The following is a 20,772-nucleotide window of genomic DNA, read 5'->3' as shown; positions in this document are numbered from 1 at the left end:
GGATCACATCCGATCCACCCGTGTGCAGCTCCTGGCATGTCCGATCTGTCTCTTCGCTGACACTAATTGGTGGGTCACAGGGACATGCTGTACGTTAATTATGTCTAGAAAGATGCTGGTGCTCCCAGAGGTGTGGGGTCATGGACACATGCTTTCTAAGTACTGTTATCGTATCCATAACATATACCACTGAATCCATTCAATACTGACAGCTAATGCTAATGACCGTGGAATTACGTCATGGAAGGAAGGAAGTCAGTACAATGGCCCCAGTGATGAATTTGGCCCAGTACTGGCCTGTCAGGGCCAAATGGCAGTGGAAGGACCAACACGCAGTCCAGTTGTGTACATGCCTCCAGCACCCACAACCGTTCTCCGCGGGCTCCAGCCACAGCCGCACAGACACGCAGGCAGATCCACAGCCTGTGTGGGGGTTGGGAGAGCGCTGTAGTGGGGGAACCCAGTGCGATACCAGAACACAGAGATCCTTTGCTTCTCTCTAAGTACCTTTATGCCCTCAACCACTGTTGTGCCTGAGCATCTTTAACACACGACTAAATTTATCTTTACACCACGCTGTGAGGCAGGGAAGTGCTGCCCACATTTTACAGACGGGGAATGGAGGCACAGAGATGACGTGACTTGACCAAGGGCACAAAGTCTGTGGCAGGGCCAGGACCTGAACCTCAGTCTCCTGACTCCCACTCCAGTGCCTTAACGACAAGACCATCTTCTGCTCTCTTACGTGGGCTGTGTATGGGGACCAGGATTTGGCCAAGGAATACTCCATTGCTTCACTTCCCAGTGGATCTTCAATCCTCCAATTGTACAATGAGTTTCTCCAGAAAGGATAAACCTGCACTCCCATGGGGTGCCAAAGGAAATTGCCCCGCGCCTCTTATTCCCTACGCGGGCAGAGGTGGCGACCTCTCCCTGCCATCGACTGGGACTGGTTTTTGTACAGCCCTGTGTCACTGTGGTGGGTCTTCGGTGGAGGAACCCAGCTGACCGTCCTTGGTAAGTCACTGAATTACTCACAAACTTTCCTTCTCCTGCCTCTATTGTACATTTTCCATGATTTTTTTTGCTGATTTCTTTGTCTTCACGCCGGGCTCGGGACTTCTCTCATTTTTTTATAAGGACCTTCGCACAGTGTTGGGAATAACGGTTAGTCTCTCTGGATAGTCATAGCGGGTGTACACGGCACATGTTGGATTTTCTTTTCTTTTCCCAATGAAGAGAAGTTTGAATTTGCCCATGAAACCTCTTGATATTCTGCCACTGGGTCCCCAGTTACGATGACCTAGTGTTAGCCCCTTAAGGGAAAGATTTTCTCTCTTTTTCTTTTAAGATATGAACTATTTCTCAGTAGCCCCGGGTGTTAGTCAGTGTATGAAAGAAACCCAGAGCCAGGTTCTCAGGTGCTGCACTGTCCTAGCTCCATTGTCCGCAATAGAGCTCCACCAAAACTCACCCCAGGCTCCTACAGACATATGTCCAGTCCCTTGAAATCTAATGTTCTATAAAAAAAATCATTGGTCCCTGGTGATTTAAAATCTGATTTGTCGGGGGCCGTTGGAGGGAAATGCTTAGCACTGAGAGCTGGGCAGAAAATAGGGTTTTATACGGTGAATAATTTTAGGAAAAGCAAAACAAAAAACATTTTCATCTCTACGGGTCCAAAATCCCCAAGAAGCATTTTCAGCTGAAAACCAAAAATGCTTCAGTTATTTCAATTTTTTCTATTTTTGGATTTTCAACCAAAAATTTGTTTTGAGAAAAGCAGATACTTCCAACACAAATTGTCATGCAGTTGAAAACCAATTTTCCACTGAAAATAGTATTCATGGGTCATTTTCAACCAGCCCTATTTGTAGCATTGCTCAGTTAGAGCTAGACAGGTGACTGATAACATTTGAAAAATAGAAAACCAGCTCCTCATATGGTGTAAATCCCTGTCGCTGCCTTGCCAGCAATGGATGCACTGATTTACACTGAGCCTGAGTGAGTCTGATTGCACTGACTGACTTACTCCTGACCCGGAGGATCCGTTCCATTGTACCTTGGATGACTGTAGCTACCACTGGAATTCAGTTTAGAAATGCAACCCAGCCCCACCCGAAACCTTTGAAATATGCAGAGGGGGGTTGGAGCAGCCTGCAGGGGGAGAGGGCTTTAAAGAGGTTGCACTAATTGTGTCCCTTGAGCCTGGGGCACACTAACGAGGTTGCTGGCCAGTCTGAAAGGCTGGACGGCTTCCTAGAGGCCGGATTCTGTGTCTGCCAAGCTCAGTGATCAGGATGCTGGTTGGACCAGCCGGCTTCAGTTACAGAACAGCCTTGGGGACCTGATGGACCTGGCTTAGCCAGAGCTCAGTGAGCTAATATTGTCAGCCCTGACTTAAACACCATTGCTGGCTGCTTTGACCTACATAAAACATGAAATAATTAAGGCCCAGACAGCGACAGCCCTACTCATGCCAAGTAGCAAATTGCTTCTCATACAGTCCCACTAATGTAAATGGGACCAACTGCCTGTGGAGTAAGATGCAACCTGGCGCGAGGACGAGCATCCCAATCTGGCCCCCGCAACAAGGCTGGTGCATAAATGTTAGCAAGAGTTTAAAAATTCCCCAAAATTTTGTGCCCTTCCTAAGCAGGTCGTGCCTTCAATGTCTCCCTGCACAGCCCAGGCGAGGGCCCCGGGGAATCTACTCGGCACCCACCATGAAATCAACCCTCATTGGAGTATTTTGCAAAGTCCCTTTTCCTCTTCTCTTGAACCCCATCCAGCAAAGCACTCAGACGCACACTGGATCGGGCCCTGTAGCAGGGATTGGTCCCATAAACGAGTCTGTACTTTACAGCTGCTGAAAATGTTTCAGCAACAAGCTTGCTTGGTAACTCGGCTATTCAGCAACAGGAACAGGCAACCAGGGTGTGGTAGGAGGTTGTTTGTCACCCAGGTGTTAATCAGAAGATCTGACCCTTAGCAGTGAGACCTACAGACCCAGATAGACCATGAGAATTCAACAATGGGTTTAATCACCCACTTGGCAGAATAGAGAATTTATCCCTGCTATGGAATTCCATAGGATGGTTCAAAAAAACAAACTCTCTCTCGCGCGCAAAACTATACAGAATTTTACAGTGCTTTCCATAAAACACTATTTAATGCATGTAGCTCTCCTGTCCTATGCTTTGGATCCTACTGTTTTTTTGTAATTATCTGTTATAGCATTTTTTTTCATTAGGAAAAATGGGGGTTACTCCCAGATTCCTCTGTACCTCTTGTGAAACAGCCCCCAAGGCCTGAACAGACAAATTAAACTCTAAGCTTAGACCCTAAGAAATAGCCCCAAAAATAAAAAACAGAACATAGTCCTAGGAAGATACTTATCTGCTGTTTTTTAATATTTCTAAGATGGGCTCAAGGCCGAATGACCTAGAGGTTCTCTTTGTGAATGGATCTCACTATCTCATACGCAGATAGTCTGTTCTTGAGAAATGAGAGAGAGAGAGAGTTTTCACCATGGAAATATCTTCCAAGTTAATTCAATGAGTAGCACCTTGGTCTGCACTAAACGGCACCATTTGAGAAGGAAGGTGCTACTCAATGTGAGGAAGGGGATCAAAATCTAGCACTTAATATTGAAGAATTCTGTGCAAACTGCCTAGGTTGCCAGCTGTTTAGAAGTCGTATTTCCCTGTATCTGAGCAACAATGAATTAAAAGGGGAGCTTGGAAACAATACTGATAATACTTCACACTTCTCCAGCATCTTCCACCAAGTGTCTCAGCACTTTAGAAATATGTAAATAAACAAACCTTGAGAAAAAGCCTGTGTGCGGAGAGTTCAGTGATGTGATCCCCTTTCATGGGCAGAGAGGTCAGTGACTTCATCAGGTTCACAGAGGAAGCCTGTGGCAAAACGGAGAATGGACCCCAAGTGTCCAGATTCCCAGTCCTGTGCCTTAACCAGGATAACATCTCAAATAATTACCCTGCCCACAGTGCTTGTGAGAAGTTGGATTTGTTACACTGCAGAGATCTGGAATTTCTTGTATTCTGCATTGACAGTCTCTGTTTTGGGGTTTTCTAACACTGAGTTTCCTTGTCTTGTAGGTCAGCCAAAGGCATCTCCCACCGTGCACCTCTTCCCTCCATCCTCAGAAGAGATAAAGACAAAGAGCAAAGCCACACTGGTGTGTCTGCTGGGCAGCTTTTACCCAGGGTCAGTCCAAGTCACCTGGAAAGCTGACGGCCAGCAGATCTCCACTGGAGTGGAGACGACCAAACCCTCCAAACAGAGTGACAACAAGTTCATGGCCAGCAGTTACCTGTCTCTGGATGCATCACAGTGGAAGGCCCATGAGACCTACACCTGCCAGGTGACACACGATGGGAAGAGCTTCGAGAAGTCCCTGAAGAGCTCAGAGTGTTCTTAACCCTCTGACCCCCGGAGGGCTCGGCTGGTTCCCATGTCAGTCTGTAGGGGGCTCCCCAAAGGAGCCAGGATCTGTCTGTAGCATTTCCATAATGCTGATTTCCAGCAAATCTGCTTCCTCCTTTAGGTGGGGGATTTTACCAATCCATACGACACCGTCTTTATTCCCAATCCCCACTGCTCTCACCCCCCTGCATTCCCTGGAATTGTCCTTCCTGCTTTAGTCTCTGATGCAGCCTTCTTATGATATTAATAAAATCAGAAAAACTTGACTATCACTGTGACTGTGAAGAGTTTAACTTCTTCTGTCCCTTTTACACCTCGTGTATTAATTGCAATATTCACCTTCTCATCCAATAAAATAAACTAACCGTTTATCAGCTAATATGGTTTTCTTTTTAGGCTGGGTCAATGCTCAGCTGGGTCACTAGCCCTGCAGAGAACAGTCTGCTCTGTGAGTTAGTATTAAGTCAACCTCTGCCTGCGCATGGGGCAGATTCCAGTACCACCTTCTCCCTTAACATTTTTCAAGTAGACGCATTGGAGTCAATGGGGTATTCGCTGAACAGCAACACTCAGGGGAATAAGTGGCCAAATCTGGCCCATTGAGTGAGGGGCACGACACTGCTGATAGCAGTTACCTGGGATAGGATGTAAACAGAGCTCCTGGCTACTTCTGGTCAGTAGAGACCCAAACCCCTCTTTGGTAAAGTGGCCTTTGCTATCCTGCCAACACCAGCCTGGGTGACAGCTCTCAACCAGCCCAACTGGCCCTCCCAGCAGGTTCAGCTGTACAGGGAAATCTGCCTGAAATAAACTAGTGCTGCTGCCCACTGTGCGATAAGTCCTGTATTTCAACTACAGGTGAAGGCAGTGATCCTCATGTCCAGTTTGACCAGCTGTGTAAGTATGTAAAGTGCTTTGGGAGCCTTCAGATTCAAGATATTACACTTGAAAAGCATCGTTACTTAGAAGTAAATCAGACCAGTCCTGATGATCGGGATTCTCTGGGTGCACAACACTGGGGCCCTTAGTACGTCTTGTGTGTTGCACAGTTTGGGCCTTGATGGGCCGGAGCAGACAGTTTGTGTCCCATTAAAACCCATAAATGGTGCTGGGGCTCCGGGGATAAGTTTCATGTTGCATGTGAGACTGGATACTCTGAGGGGCACCTGGGAGTCTGCCCCACCCTTCCCAGACAGCAGCACCCACCGTGTGCACAGCCGGGAACTCACCTCCCGGAGAGCGTTTATCATGGACCCCTGAGCCGTGCTGGGCCAGCAGCCAAAGGAGACTCTGGAATACTGGTTCTCCTACAGCCATGGGCCCCGGAGATAAAGGGATACATTTGTATCACCTATGCTGGATATTTGGTGGCAGCACAATGGGATCTGACATTCACAATATGGGTGATGCAGATGGATGGATGGATGGATGGATGGATGGCCAGCCATGCACTTCTACCTCCTCCAGAAATGAATAAGGGGGAAGGGGAGCACTGCTCTATGGATGAGTTTTAAATAATGATGGTTTCTTAAATAAGTATCTTTAACATCCCCACACCTATTTGTCCCATCATCCCAACACCACCTCCACCTAGCACCCCAAGTACCGGGGTGGGTGGGTGTGTTAAGATTTCCAGATGAGGACTTGTGGAGCACCAAGAGTGTGCAGAGCACAGAGGGGACAATGGCTCTCAGAAGTTCTTGGGAGCTTACAAAGCAAGGATCAGTGTGAAGGGATCAGACAGAGCGTGTGTGTGAGTGAGCGTGTGCCATGAAGAGTTGGCTGCCAGAACCTGTTGGTGTGCGCTGACTTTTAACACTATTTCATTGACATAAAGGCCCTGGGAAGAGATTCACTTCCTTCGCTCAATGTTTAGGAATTAGGCCTGTTCCCTTGCACATGTGAACTGCAATAGACGCCGAATAGACTGAAAAACTGCACGAAGTATTTAGGGTATGAATCACTCCATTGAAAGTCAAAGTTCAACTGAAAGTCAATAGGATTTAGGAGCCTAAGGGCCAGATTTAAAAGGCATTGAAATGAATGGGCGTTTGGCAGACAGGTGCTTCTGAAAACCCTGCTAGGCACCTCCCTGTACATTTAGGTGCTTAAACACCTTTAACACTCCAGGCCTAAGTGCTTAAGTCACTTCTGATAATGGGACTTGGGCACTTTTGCTCACGGCTCAGGCCTGCCCTCCGCTACCCAGGGAATTCTCGCAGGGTCTGAGACGGAACCACTCAAGTCACAGGAGCTTCTCCACCAAGTGCTGGACCACATGTTAAACACAGCACAAGAACCTTGGCTTCAACTGCGGCCCATTAGTGAGGGAATGAGGCTGGTACCATTCACTCCCCTGGCCGTGCTGAGCTGACACACACCAGGCGCTAAGGGGAGTTTGTATTGACAGTCAGAGGGAGGGTCCAGTGCCCTGGTTTAATTCAGAAGAAACCAGCTCAGCATGGACACAGCTCACAGCCTAGATGTTTACTGGCCCTGTCCTTGGTGAGAGGGGCCCCACACGCCCACATTCTGCTGGGCAACAGGCCCCAGAGCTGCTCTCCTAGAGGGGAGGGGCAGGGAATAGCCCAGCGATGGTGAGAGAGTCTCATGGCAGCTCTGTCCAGGGAACAACTCAGGGATTTACTGCTGAGAACAGCTGGGAAATACAGAGCAAATGGCTGTTGTTGGTGGCACTGAGTTAATTTCTAAAGCAAATGGGGGCTCCCTTCAGGAAAGTGCTGATCTCTGCTGCACACTGGACATTGATGCCAACATTGCTTGTATTGGTGCTAACAGGGTCCCAGCAGAGGATGGTGGTGATCGGTTTCATAGCACACGGATCTTGAGCATTCTTTACTTGTTCCTTTGACATGTCCAGTGCGGAGACTTCACCATCCAAATGTAAGACAGAACATCATGACACAGCTTCTTCAGAGTGACCTCTGGCCCGATGGACTATCCGGAGATCCTGATCAGGTAAGGCAAGACCACGTGTCATGGGATGTGGTAGCTTCTCACTGACAGGTGCAGGGAAGGCTGCACTACCCAGATGAGAGATGAGGACAGCACGTGGTGTTGGTTTCCTATCCCCACACATGCAGCCCCAGCATGGCAGAGGTTTCTTTGCTGACACTTGTTGGTGTGACGCTAGGATAGTGTTCACACTATGTCTGTAGAGATGCCAGAGCTCCCAGAGGTGTGGGCTACAGACACGTGCTTTGGAAACAGGGGTATCCCCCACATGAAATACACAGTTGGATACATTAAATACTGGCAGCAAATGGGCCTAATTGTTCTCTGGTATAATTCTCACAAGTCACTACAATTGCACCAGGGTTGAACGTGGCTCAGCGTGTTCACTATCAGCATCCCAAAGAAATCTGCCAGCCCCTCCCTCCTGGGGACCTACGAGGGGCATCTGGCAGCAGAAGGACCTACAGCGTAGCAGCCCCAATTCAACATTCTCTGCATCCCCTCCACCACCCACAATGGTGCTAGATGGAGATCCATGGGGCACCATCCACAGCAGCACACACAGGCAATGCTGGAGCTACTTGCAGATCCCCAGACCATGGGTGTGTTGGGGGAGCACAGGGGCAGTGGAATTAGTGCAGGAGCAGCCTAGCATTCAGTTCCTTTGCATCTATCTAGGCAGGTTTATGACCTGTATCACTGTCATACCTGAGCATCTCACAGCCATAACAGAATTTATCCTTACAGCACCCCTGTGAAATAGGGACGTACTGTCCCCATTTTACAGATGGGGAACTAAGGCACAGAAATGATGTGACTTGCCCAAAGGCACAAAGTCAGTCTGTGGCAGAACCAGGATTTTACTCCGTCTTCTGACTCCCACTCCAGTGCCTTAAGTACAAGACCATCTTCTGCTCTCTTACATGGGCTGCGTGCTGGGACCAGGATTTGGCCCCACGTGAGCTCTCCCAATACTCCATTGCTTCACCTCCCAATGGATCTTCATTCAATCAACTGTACTATGAGCTTCTACAGAAACAATGAACCTTTGCTCTCATGGAGAGCCAGCAGAAGTTGTCCCATGTCTATTTTCCCCACCGTGGGCAGTGGTGACCTCTCCCTGCCATCGACTGGGACTGGTTTTTGTACAGCCCTGTGTCACTGTGGAACGTCTTCGGTGGAGGAACCCAGCTGACCGTCCTTGGTAAGTCACTGAATTACTCACCTGCTTTTCTTCTCAATGCCAATCCTGTCATGTTTCCATGATTTTTTCCTCCTTTTCTCTTAGTCCCAGGCTTGGGTCTCCTCTCCCTTTATGCACAGACCTTCATATGGTGTTAAGAACAATATTTAATCAATGGATAGTCAGAGTAGAGTGCACGTATCCCATGCTGGATTTTCTCATCTTTTCCCAATGAACAGGTGTCTGAATTTGCCCATGAAATCTATCAAGATTCTGCTGTCAGGTCCCAATTTTTAAATAACTGGTGCGAGCCTCCTAAATATTTTCTACCTTGTTTTTTTGTTTTAACGGACAAGACATTTCTTAAGTCAACATGTGAAAGAAACCAAGTGCCCGGTTCTCAGCCAGGGTAAAACAACATAGTCCCTTTGTTTTCAATAGATCTCCACCAAAACTCATCCAAACCCCTTTAAGATAGAGGTACAATCCCTGGAAATCTAATGTGATATGAAAAAATATTTTGTCCTTTGTGATTTGAAATCTGATCTTCTGGAGTAGTCTGAAGACTATTCATTTTAGTAAGAGTTAGTCACAAAATGGGTTTCATTTTCTGGAAAAAATCAAAAATTAAAATATTTTTGTCTAAATTCTCAGCAGAAAATTGACTTTTTACAAAAAAATTCAAAACTAAAGTATTTTTATCGATAATTACTGAAAACAAAGAAAAACCCTGGATATTTGCAGAAATCTTTTGGTTTTGAGATTTTGCATTTGCAACAAGAAATTTTTTAACATCAGACACTTTCCACAAAAATTTCCGTTGAGATGAAAACCCAATTTTTAACTGAAAAAAAAGATTTGATGGGTAATTTTTGACCAGCCCTGTTTCTAGAATTGCTAATTTAAAGTGAGTTAAGACACTGATGCAATTTTAATATATAAGAACAGATCCTCATGTGGTGTAAATTAACGTAGCCCCCTTGGCAGTAACGGAACTACACTGATTTACCCTTACACTGGGTGAGTGTATTGCACTGACTGACTTATTCCTGACCCGGAAGATCGGTTCCATTGTACATTGGATGACTGTAGCTATCGTGGATTTCAGTTTGGAAATACCACTCAACCCTGATTTTCTGATAGTGCTGAGGGACACCCACCACTTTTGAAATATGGAGTTACAGATAAATGGGGTGGGGTTGGAGCAGCCTGCGGGGTGAGAGGGCTTGAAAGAGGCGGCACTACTTGCCTCTCTCAAGCCTGGAGCACAGTAACGAGGTTGCTGGCCAGTCTGGGAAGGCTGAAGGGCTTCCTAGAAGCTGCATTCTGTGTCTGCCAGGCTCAGAGCACAATGACCAGGATGCTGGCTGGGCCAGCAGGCTTCAGTTACAGTAAAACCTTGAGGAGCAGATAGATCTCGGCTAGCCAGGGCTCAGTAAATCAGGGCTGACTGTGCTACCTCAGACAACATTGTTTGTAGCTTTGACCTGTGTAAAGCGTGAAATAACTACAGCCCAGGGTGCACCGAGCCTACTCGTGCTAAGTAGCACCTTGCTCTTCAGACAGGCCCACTGACATCCTTGCTACCTGGAAGGAGGAAGAGTTTCTCAATTTAGCCCCAGTTAGAAGACAGGTGCCTTTTACTATGGGGTTAAAAATTCCCCATAATTTTTGCATCCATTCCTAAGCAAGTAGGTCCTTTATTGTCTCCATATCTCCATGCAGTAACATACCACAACATCGTGCTAGGGTGCAGGGGACTCTACTCTGTACCACCGTGAAATCAACCAATATTGTGATATTTTGCAATGTCCCTTTTGCTCACCTTGGACCCTGATCCAGCAAGGCACTTAGACACATACTGGCTCGAGTCCTTTGGCTGGGACTGGTCCCATATAGGATTCTGTACATTACAAGCTTCTGAAAATGTTTCAGCAACAAGGTAACTAGGTGTGTTCAGCAGCTGGCATACCACAACATGAGTTAGGAGGTTTTTCCTATTGCAATCTTATTCAAAAGCACGGTCCCTTAGTAGAAAGGCCTGCAGAATGTGGCAGACAATGATAAACTGCTTAATAGATTTATTGACCCAACTCGCAGAATTCCATATATAAACTTTATCCCTGCAATAGAAGAGAGTGTGTAGAGCTCCATAGAAAACTCCATATAATTGTATGGACGTTTATATAAACACTCCTAAATGTGTCTACTATTGAAATCTTTGTAATTACATTTTACAGGATTTTTCCATAAGGATTCCACTCTGGGTGCACTGAAGTGGCTTCTCGTGCCCTAACCACAGACTAAGTAAACCTTAGATCCTAAGAAATATCCCTGAACTAATAACTACAACGTAGTCCAAAATCCTTAGAAAGCTGCTTTTAGATTTCTATAATGCAGCACAATGCAGAATCAGCTGCAGCTTCTCTTTGTGAATGGCTCTTGCTAGATGTCCAATGCGTATCGATTGGAATGTAATTCTTTACTCACTTTCAGGCCAACTGATTTTTTCTTAGCACCAAAACTGTACACCTGGCAGGCCCCAAGCTGTTATATGAAGTCAGTGGGAGATATGGGTGTAAGAGGAATACGGGATCAAGCCTTCAGTGATTCAAGTGATATTATCTGACTTCTACAGACATAGGAACAGTTACTAACTAGGCCAGGTTCACTAAGGAAGGATGTAAAAGACCAAAGGATTGGGTCCCAAATGTCCTGATTCCCAGCTCTGTTCCTTAACCAGGAGATCATCTGGAGGTTGTGAGGGGTTGGATTTGTTACACTGCAGAGATCTGGAATGTCGAACATTCTGCACTGACAGTCTCTGTTTTGGGATTTTCTAACACTGAGTTTCCTTGTCTTCTAGGTCAGCCAAAGGCATCTCCCACCGTGCACCTCTTCCCTCCATCCTCAGAAGAGATAAAGACAAAGAGCAAAGCCACACTGGTGTGTCTGCTGGGCAGCTTTTACCCAGGGTCAGTCCAAGTCACCTGGAAAGCTGACGGCCAGCAGATCTCCGCTGGAGTGGAGACGACCAAACCCTCCAAACAGAGTGACAACAAGTTCATGGCCAGCAGTTACCTGTCTCTGGATGCATCAAAGTGGAAGACCCATGAGACCTACACCTGCCAGGTGACACACGATGGGAAGAGCTTCGAGAAGTCCCTGAAGAGCTCAGAGTGTTCTTAACCCTCTGACCCCCGGAGGGCTCGACCGGTTCCCGTGTCAGTCTGTAGGGGGCTCCCCAAGGGAGCCAGGATCTGCCTGTAGCATTCTCATAATGCTGATTTCCAGCAAATCTGCTTCCTATTTTAGGTGGGGGATTTTACCAATCTATACGACACCGTCATTATTCCCACGTCCCCACTGCTCTCACCCCCCTGCATTCCCTGGAATTGTCCTTCCTGCTTTAGTCTCTGATGCAGCCTTGTTATGATATTAATAAAATCAGAAAAATTTGACCATCGCTGTGACTGTGAAGAGTTTAACTTCTTCTGTCCCTTTTACACCTCATGTATTAATTGCAATATTCACCTTCTCTTCCAATAAAATAAACTTACCTTTTCTCACCCTATATGGTTTTCTTTTTAGTAAGGAGCTGTTGGCTTTGGGGTTTCAGACAAGCTAATGAGAAGTGACGCTAAGTGATGTGTCGTATCATGGAGATCGGGGATGAGGAGAGATGTCACAGAGGGATCACTCCCCAAGCTGTGCCTGTTCTCCCTTAACACTGCTCACTCTGGCTCTCAGCCAGACTTCTGCACAAATCTCTCTGCAGAGCACATCTTGTGTTAGGGAATCACTGGGTGATGGGGCCTGCATGAGAGCGTAATGCAAACTCCTGTGGATCTGCAGCCAGCCCTGCTTGTGCTGGATCCCTGCAGCTCCCAACAGAGCAGCAGGGCTAGGCTGGGTCAATGCTCAGCTGGGTCACTAGCCCTGCAGAGAGCAGCCTGCTCTGTGAGTTAGTATTGAGTCACCCTCTGCCCTCGCATGGGGCAGATTCCAGCTCCCTGCTTCTCCCTGAGCATTAGTCATTCTTCAAGTAGCGTCACTGGAGTCAATGGAGCTATTGGCTGAACAGCTCAGCACTCAGAGGAATAAGTGTCCAAATCTGGCCCACAGAGGGAGGGGCACCACACTGCTGATGGCGGTTACCTGGGATAGGCTGTAACCAGAGCTCCTGGCCACTTCTGGTCAGTAGAGACACAAACCCCTCTTTGGAAGAGTGGCCTTTATTGTCCTGCTACCACCACCACCTTAGGTGACTGCTCTCAGCCCACCCATCCTGCCCTCCCAGCACATTCAGCTGTACAGGGAAATCTGCCTGTATTAAACTAGTGCTACTGGCCACTGTGTGACAGCGGCTGAGTTTCAGCCAGAGGTGCAGTGACCCTTATGTCCTGTTTGACCAGCTGTGTAAGCGCGTAAATCCTTTTGAATCCCTCAGATGCTTCTCAAAGGAAAGGTCATTGTTTATAAAGGAATCATAACATTAGTGATGGTGTGGATCCTGTGGGGTGTACAGCACCAGGGTCCTTAATACTTCTGGGGTGTTGCACAGTTTGGGTCTTAACTGGCTAGAGCAGACAGTTTGCGTCCCATTAAAAACCCATCAGTTGTGCTGGGGGATCAGTTTCATGTGAGACTGGATACTCTCTGAAGGGAGCTAGGGGTCTGTCCCACCCTTCCCAGACAGCAGCATTCACCATGTGTACAGCTGGGAACTCAAGTCACGGAGAGGATTTATCATGGACCCATGAGCAGTGCGGGGCCAGCCAGCCAAAGGAGACACTTGAACAATGATTCTCCTACAGCCATGTCAGCTTTAAAACAAGAATTGAGGAGGCCAATGAGCTACAGGGTTTAAATTGATATCATTTCTGTATGCCAGATATCTGATGAGAGCAGGGTGGGATCTGACACTCACACAGTATGTGGGCCACTCGTGGCTGGCAGGCCACTTGTGCTCTGCCACCACCACGGAAAGGAATAAGGAGGAAAGACGACACATGGAAGCTGCCCTATAGATGAATTTTGAAGACTATTTTCTTCCCCGTCACACGTGTTTTTGACATCCTTGCACATGTTTCTCCCTCCACCCCAAAACACACCCAGGACCATCCACGAGTGATAATTATCCCAGAGCATTATTGTTTGGTGGAGCACTAAGCTGGTACATAGGGCTGTATGGAACACAGAGGAGACAATGGCTCTCCAGCACTCTCAGGAGCTTACAATGCAAGCGTGGGAGGGAAGGGATCCGAGAGAGAGAACGTGCACCATAAAGAACTAGAACTAACTGGTTTGTGCTGATTTTTTTAAATAATGTTCTTGACGCACAGGTTATGGAAAGAGAGTAACTCCCTTTGCTCAATGATTATTGATGGAGCCGCTTGCCATGGAAATGTGAACTCCCAGAGACTCTGATGAACAGATTGAAAAGCTGCATGAAGCTTTGAGGTTATTTTTGGTAGTGACACTTCCTTAGCAGTCTAAATTAATGGGGTTTAGGCTCTTGGAATTAGAGCCAGATTTTTAAAGATATTGAGAAAAAAAAAGAGACGGTTAGGCACCTAGGTTCTTTTGAAAATCCCAGTAGGCCCCTATCTGCATCTTTAGGCACCTAAATACCTTTAAAAATCTGGGCCCAAGTGTCTACATCACTTTTGAAAATTGTGTTGCGTAAGTCATTTAGGTGCTTTTTAAAATGTTACTGTTTGATACGATGGTGACAGATGCTATAGAAAACCCTAGGATACACAGACAGGTAAAGGGATAGTTTATCTGCAGTTTCTGTAAATACCCCTCTGTCTTCTGTTCTGTAGCAGGCTTCCTGCTTCTGGGGCACGCCCTGGGAGGTGGGCAGTGCTCAGGTGTGCTGTTCTCTCCCCATCAGATGAGTGCCACTCCAGGGGAAATTCCAGTTTAAACATTTTCAACTAGCTTCCATTGGCTTGATTTGTCAGCTAGGGTTTGGAAAGCAGAGGGGTTTTTGGTCCAGTGGCTTTGTGGGGTTTATGGACCCTGGGGCTCCAGCCCAGGTCCTCCAGTAGAAACCAGACACCAACAGAGAGCAGCTAAAAAAATACCCAGTGGAGTCTACCAGAACTTCTACCTGGAGAAGGTGTGGGGTGTCTCCCCTCTGAGTCCGTACCTGTGTTTCTCTACAGGTCCCCAACATTGCTACATTCAGATTTCACATGCACTCGCTTGAGGTCTGATTCTCCTTTCATACCAGTGTAAACTGGCAGTAATGCCATTGAATTCAGTGGAGTTATGCTCGACTGAGACTGGCCCATAGCACCCACTGGGGTCTCTCAGTCCTTGGTTTCTAGAGCTGGAAGCACCTGAGCGTCACAACAGGCTGCGTTACAGTACGACCATAGCATGCACAGTGCCATGGGTTGCACCCTTAGAGGTGAACTGCAGGACTATTAAAAATTGACTCGTTACTGGTATTGCAGTGCTGAATGTGTCCATTAGCCATGCACTGCAATGAGACGTCAGGTATCTGTTATGTCACAGAGCGCTCCGTTCTGGGATATCTTCAGCAAGCCAGGAAGTGCCAGGAAGATGTCAAAGGGTGCGAGAAGTATTTTTAAAAGCTCTCCTCACCGCTTAGTTAGGGAGCCAGAGATCTGTGCTTTGCTTTAGTTTGCTTTAAAATGCAGAGTTGGGAAAAGTGTCTTACAGATTCACTCATTGTCATCCCAGTGCAGAGTCTTGGGGTGAGAGCAGAGCTGGGCATCTGTTGTCTGAGAAAGATGTTGCCGTATTATTTCATCAGAGCTAACCCATGCTCTGCTCCAATACACAAAGCATGCACAGCCCCTCCTCTGTATTGTTCCCTGAGCACTTTACAGCAAACGGAGCTCTCCGGCATCTGTATAAAGACTTACTCCTAAACCACCCCAGGGGTTAGCCAGCATAGACCCTGGTGGAGGTTCCCAGTCCATCTAGAGACCAGCTTGCTGCACAGATGGGCTGCAAACCGAGAGTGCTGGGAGGGGGGCATCATTGCCCCCAAAGTAGACTTCACTGGTCAATACATGAGCTTTTCTTTCAGTTCCCATACATTAATTCTGACACATAGCTGGACTCTATAGATACCAAAGAGAAAGAAATTCACATTTCCAAACAGAGGGATGGTGCAGTGCTCTGGAAGGACAGATGAAATCTGCTGAGTAGAGAGAGGGATCACAGTTAAGATCTTCGTTGCTGATGCCTGGAGTGAGAAGGGGTTAGCATCACAAGTGAACAGTCTACTGGGCACCAGGAAGTGAATCTGCCCCGTGAACCTCTGGAGGAGAGGAGAGCTCTGTAATGCTGAGTCTGAAATCAACACCCTTAAGGCAAGAGTGCCTGGTGCAATTGGCAAAAAGATCAGAATACAAATACAGGCTGAAGTTAATTCTCCAGGCTGCTTCCAGATTGCTGTATCCTGCCATATTATTAAATGACCAGCATATATTGGTACAAAGACTTGGTAAATTCAAGTTTACCAGACAGACACAGCCTCAATAGTCCCAGAAAAGCTTGGAGGTTCCTGACTGGTTTTCAGCTACCAACAGCAGTCAAGAAAAAACTATACTGAACCTACTGCTAGGCCCTAAACCAAGGATGATGTAGATTTTATTCCCTGGGAAATAAACCACAAGCACTGGGTCATTGTCTCACAGCTCCAGTCCTATCCTGAACCAGACACCCTATTGCCAAGGGCCGACACAGCAACATCTCCTGTGAATATGGGATGGAGCAGCTTCTGCCCCCGTCCTGGAGTCTCCTGAAGATGCAGATCAGATAAGGTACAGTACAGTTATCCTAACTTCTCCCATAAAACAATAATGACCTCTACAGAGAACGGTATAACTTACTATAACAATGCAGTACCAGTTTTCACACATCAGTTCCAACCTACTGCATTCAGTGGTCAATTGTCCCGGCTCTCCAGTGCTCGACATCGGTTCTCTGACTTCATTTTTAAGTGTTGCAATCCTGCAAAACCCAGGAGTCTGACCTACCTAATACCTGCTGTATCCTCTAAAGGATTGCACATGAAAAACAATGAAACCGTGAAGCTATATGGGATATAAATGCAGGAACTGGCCCTTGGTGTTCATGTCTATAGGTGCTCCAGGTTCTCCACAGAGGAGCCCATCTTATCGGCAAAAGACCTCTGAATGAGTGAAGAGCAGAATGTTCTGTTATTCTGTCCAAGTGTTCTTCCCCCAGAAGACTACACTTCCAGAAACACTGGCACAGCAATGACCAACGATAAGCGTCGAGTGCTGAAACGATAGTGTGGTTCTTCCCAGGATATCCAGTAGGTTTCCCCTACTGAAACCTCTGGCACATATTCTCCCTTTATTCTACATGAAGATATCCATGGTGGTGTTCATTAGGGTGGAGGTAGCAACGTTCTCATTCTACACATGGTGTCCACGTGGGAGCACCCTGCTGTGCGAATGCTCAACCATCATTTCATTCACTGGACCCAGGAATCTCCTCAGAGAGAAGGAACGTCATCCTGATCTCCGGCATCACAGAAACAATCCAGCAGGAACTGGACAATTCCTGATTCAGCACATCCCTGGGGTCACCTTCTGCTTGGAGGTTTTTGCACAGCCACGTGCCACTGTGTGTATGTCTTCGGAGGAGGAACCCAGCTAACCGTCCTTGGTAAGTAACCGCAATATTCCTTTATAATCCTTGTCCAGCTAGTTTATTACTTGATTTTTAAAAAAAAACTTTGCATCTTTTTGTTCCAGGTGGTATAATATATCACACTGAAATTGTTTTCTTTCCTTTTACTCTGTGGTTAAGAAGGGGCTTGTAGTTCTAGCCTCAGAATTTATCACAAGTGAAGTATTTTGTTTTTTTTAAAAAACTGATATGGAGTTTCTCCCCTGAGTGAAAAAATTTCTAAGTTCCTTGCGCTAGTTTGTTTGATGTTGGTTGGCTTTTTTAGATCACAGAAGGTTTTGCGGGGGTAACTGTGACCCAGTCAATTAGAATTCTGCTAGTTTATGCAGCAGGGATGTTTTTGGTTTTCCTCCTTTCTTTGAAGGAAAAAAACCCCAGATACAATCATTTAGAAAGGGAATGCTGTGCTTTTATATAGGAGCTTTGTTATTCAGAAGACTGTTGTGTCACCAAGGCAAACTGCCACTCGGCTTCTGAGACAAAACCAACACTTCGCTTTCTTCTTCGAGTTCAGATTTCCACCACTACCCAATGTAGTGCAGGAGTTACATTGTTAAAGTTAACAGTGATTGGGCATGGAAAAGTGAGAAAAGGGGGCTTCTTAATTCAGGCGGCTGCAGGTTTTTCCTGCTGAAACCCCCGGCACATATTCTCCCTTTATTCAGCATGAAGATCTCCCACTGAGCTTCACGTGAAATCAAGGGGCTGGTGAGACATATTAGGCTCTTTTATGACAGTCTCCAATATCAAAATGCACTTAGAAGAAATATGGCAAGGGGTTATTAGTGACAGGCCTGGGCCATCTGGGTCCTTGTAGTCAGGGGAACATGGAGACTGTCAGCGGTAACAAGAATTTATCAAACCTGCAGTACCTTTGGGGAAATCCCAGCCCCACTGAAGCAGTCGGAGTTTTGCCATTGGCTGCGGTGGGACCAGAGTTTCACCCATTGTGCCTTGTGAGGCTCTCAGAGTATTTTACAATAGTGGTGACTATTCCTTACGTCACAGCTGGGGAACGTGAAGCGCAGAGGCGAAGTGACCTGCCCAAGGTCGTACAGCACATCAGTGTCAGAGTCAGGAATAGCGCCCAGGTCTTGTCACTCACCCTCTCCCGCTCTAGACCTCCCTTGCTAGACAGTTCTACTTACAAAAGGTCACCTCCTCCCCTTCCCCCCCCCACCCCCTGGGGAGGGGCTGCACAGCCGAACTATCACCATCGGCAACAGTTACAACATCAAACAGAGCCAAACACAAAATGCTCAACACCTAAACTAAGGGGCCTTATCAAAATAAAAAGGAAACTTTCCTGAAGGGTTGCAATAGCACTGAGGCTTCCAGCTACAACAGGGACTCGAGAGCTAGACAGATTTCGGTTCCCCCCAAACCCATAAGGCACAAAGAGCTGGTCAGTATTTAGAGAGGAAAACTACTGAGGTTAACAGAAAACGAAGCTTAAAGGCTGCAAGACCCTGCAGAACAACGCTCCTAAAAGTGCGATGTTTAGGAAGAGGAAGCCTCCCTAGGAATATATTTGCCTGTTTGCGGGATTGTGTCTGGAATAATCCAAGAACCCTACAACAAACAGATTATACAGCAAGCTCTGGCATTGCCTTCATTTGCTTTGCTGAACTCAAGACAATGGAGTTTGTCCTGCTAACGGGCTAGATCATTATCTAGGGCCTGATCCAAAGCCTATTGAAATCAATGAGCGTCTTTCCATTCAATTCAATGGGCTTTGGATCACACACTCTCTTAAGTTTCCCATCTTTATTTAAAACTGATAAAATCCCATTAACTCTCCATGGAAGAAAAAAGCTGAAAAGTGGGTTTTATAACATTTTATTAAATAACTTTTTTTTAAAAAACCCTCAAAAATTCAATGTTTGCAGCTTTGAATGTTATTTTCAGCATAGCCTAGTGGAGATAATTATCTCCGCACTGTCCAGGAGCTTGCCTCAGGAATGCAGGGCATAGGAAGAGGCTAACAGTTGGATACAGTCATTGAAAGGGAAGCATTTTTCAACAGACGGGGCACCCAATTTTCTGGTACTCCAGCCATGCAAAAACTAAGTAAGTGTTCTCAGCTATGGCTCCAAGGTACAATGAAACCACTAATCAGATGATAGTCAGCACCTCAAATTCTAGCTGCATTTGTTTAATAGCACCATGTACAGCTTGGAGCATTGACGCTGGCAGCTGTAGCATGCTGCTATTGATGAGAGTTCGGCGCAATGCCTCTGTCAGATGTTTTTCCTGATAGTTCTCAGCACGTGCTGAGAACTGAGGTCTGAGCCAGGGCCCAGTCCTCAATTCTTACTCCTCTAAGTAGCCCTTACGCGGCTAGCCCCATTGTAACATTAAAGTCATTGAGAATATGCACATTGGTCATGACTATTCACAGCAATAGTTGGACTCCAAGCTCCATTGTCATATGGGGAAAACACTCAAACTGAATGAAAATTGGTGATCACACCCATTTAGCTCTGAAATCTTTTCCTTCCTTCTGCAGTGGCACTTTCTAGAGTTCAGCTGATGTTAAACTTTCTCCTTAATCCTCACACTGAGTCTCCTTGTCTTGTAGGTCAGCCAAAGGCATCTCCCACCGTGCACCTCTTCCCTCCATCCTCGGAAGAGATAAAGACAAAGAGCAAAGCCACGCTGGTGTGTCTGCTGGGCAGCTTTTACCCAGGGTCAGTCCAAGTCACCTGGAAAGCTGACGGCCAGCAGATCTCCACTGGAGTGGAGACGACCAAACCCTCCAAACAGAGTGATAACAAGTTCATGGCTAGCAGTTACCTGTCTCTGGATGCATCAAAGTGGAAGACCCATGAGACCTACACCTGCCAGGTGACACACGATGGGAAGAACTTCGAGAAGTCCCTGAAGAGCTCAGAGTGTTCTTAACAGGGGGCTCCGCTGGTTCCCGTGTCAGTCACTAGAGAGTTTCTCAGGGAAGCCAGGAACCATAATGCTGATTTCCAGCAAAACTGCTTCCTGTTGTATGTGAATCCTTTGATACCCGCTGTTATTCCCATGTTCCCACTGCTCTCGTCCCTCTGCATTCCCTGGAATTGTCCTTCCTGCTTCAGCCTCTGATGCAGCCTTGTTACGATATTAATAAAACCAGAAACATTCAGCTATCGCTGTGTCTGTGCAGAGTTAAACCTCTCCTGTCCTCTTCACACTTACTGACTGTATTTGAACTATTTACATTATCTTCCAATAAAACATGTACCTTTATCATCCAAATGTTCATCCTTCTGCATCTGAATCTCTTTCGTGTGACACTTTTTCTTAGCCACTTACTACGTGAATGCTAACAGCACAGAGCTGGCATGTTATTCCTTGGGAGTCATAGAAGAGCTAACGATTGATCTGATCTAAGGTGGTAACACCAAACCCAGGGGTCCCTACTGCAGAAACTCTCCCCTGAAGCAAGTTCTGTTGGTTAATTA

At 46.6% G+C, this 20,772-nt stretch overlaps 3 gene segments (V, D, J or C); all 3 read left to right on the top strand.

The window, feature by feature from the left end:
- Positions 1-866: 866 nt before the first annotated feature.
- LOC123351209 lies at positions 867-4,811 on the top strand. The segment is given in 2 exon segments: positions 867-1,017; positions 4,125-4,811. Coding segments are annotated over 2 exon segments (474 nt in total).
- A 2,594-nt stretch (positions 4,812-7,405) lies between these two features.
- Positions 7,406-12,175, top strand: LOC123351123. The segment is given in 3 exon segments: positions 7,406-7,431; positions 8,580-8,632; positions 11,478-12,175. Coding segments are annotated over 3 exon segments (402 nt in total).
- Positions 12,176-14,339: 2,164 nt separating this feature from the next.
- On the top strand, positions 14,340-20,557 carry LOC123351122. The segment is given in 3 exon segments: positions 14,340-14,381; positions 17,161-17,293; positions 19,899-20,557. Coding segments are annotated over 3 exon segments (498 nt in total).
- Positions 20,558-20,772: the final 215 nt, after the last annotated feature.

This window comes from Mauremys mutica, chromosome 16, assembly GCF_020497125.1.
Source record: "Mauremys mutica isolate MM-2020 ecotype Southern chromosome 16, ASM2049712v1, whole genome shotgun sequence".
Lineage (NCBI taxonomy): Eukaryota > Metazoa > Chordata > Testudines > Geoemydidae > Mauremys > Mauremys mutica.
Note: the sequence above shows the minus strand (reverse complement) of the source record. Positions and strands in the feature narration are given on the sequence as shown.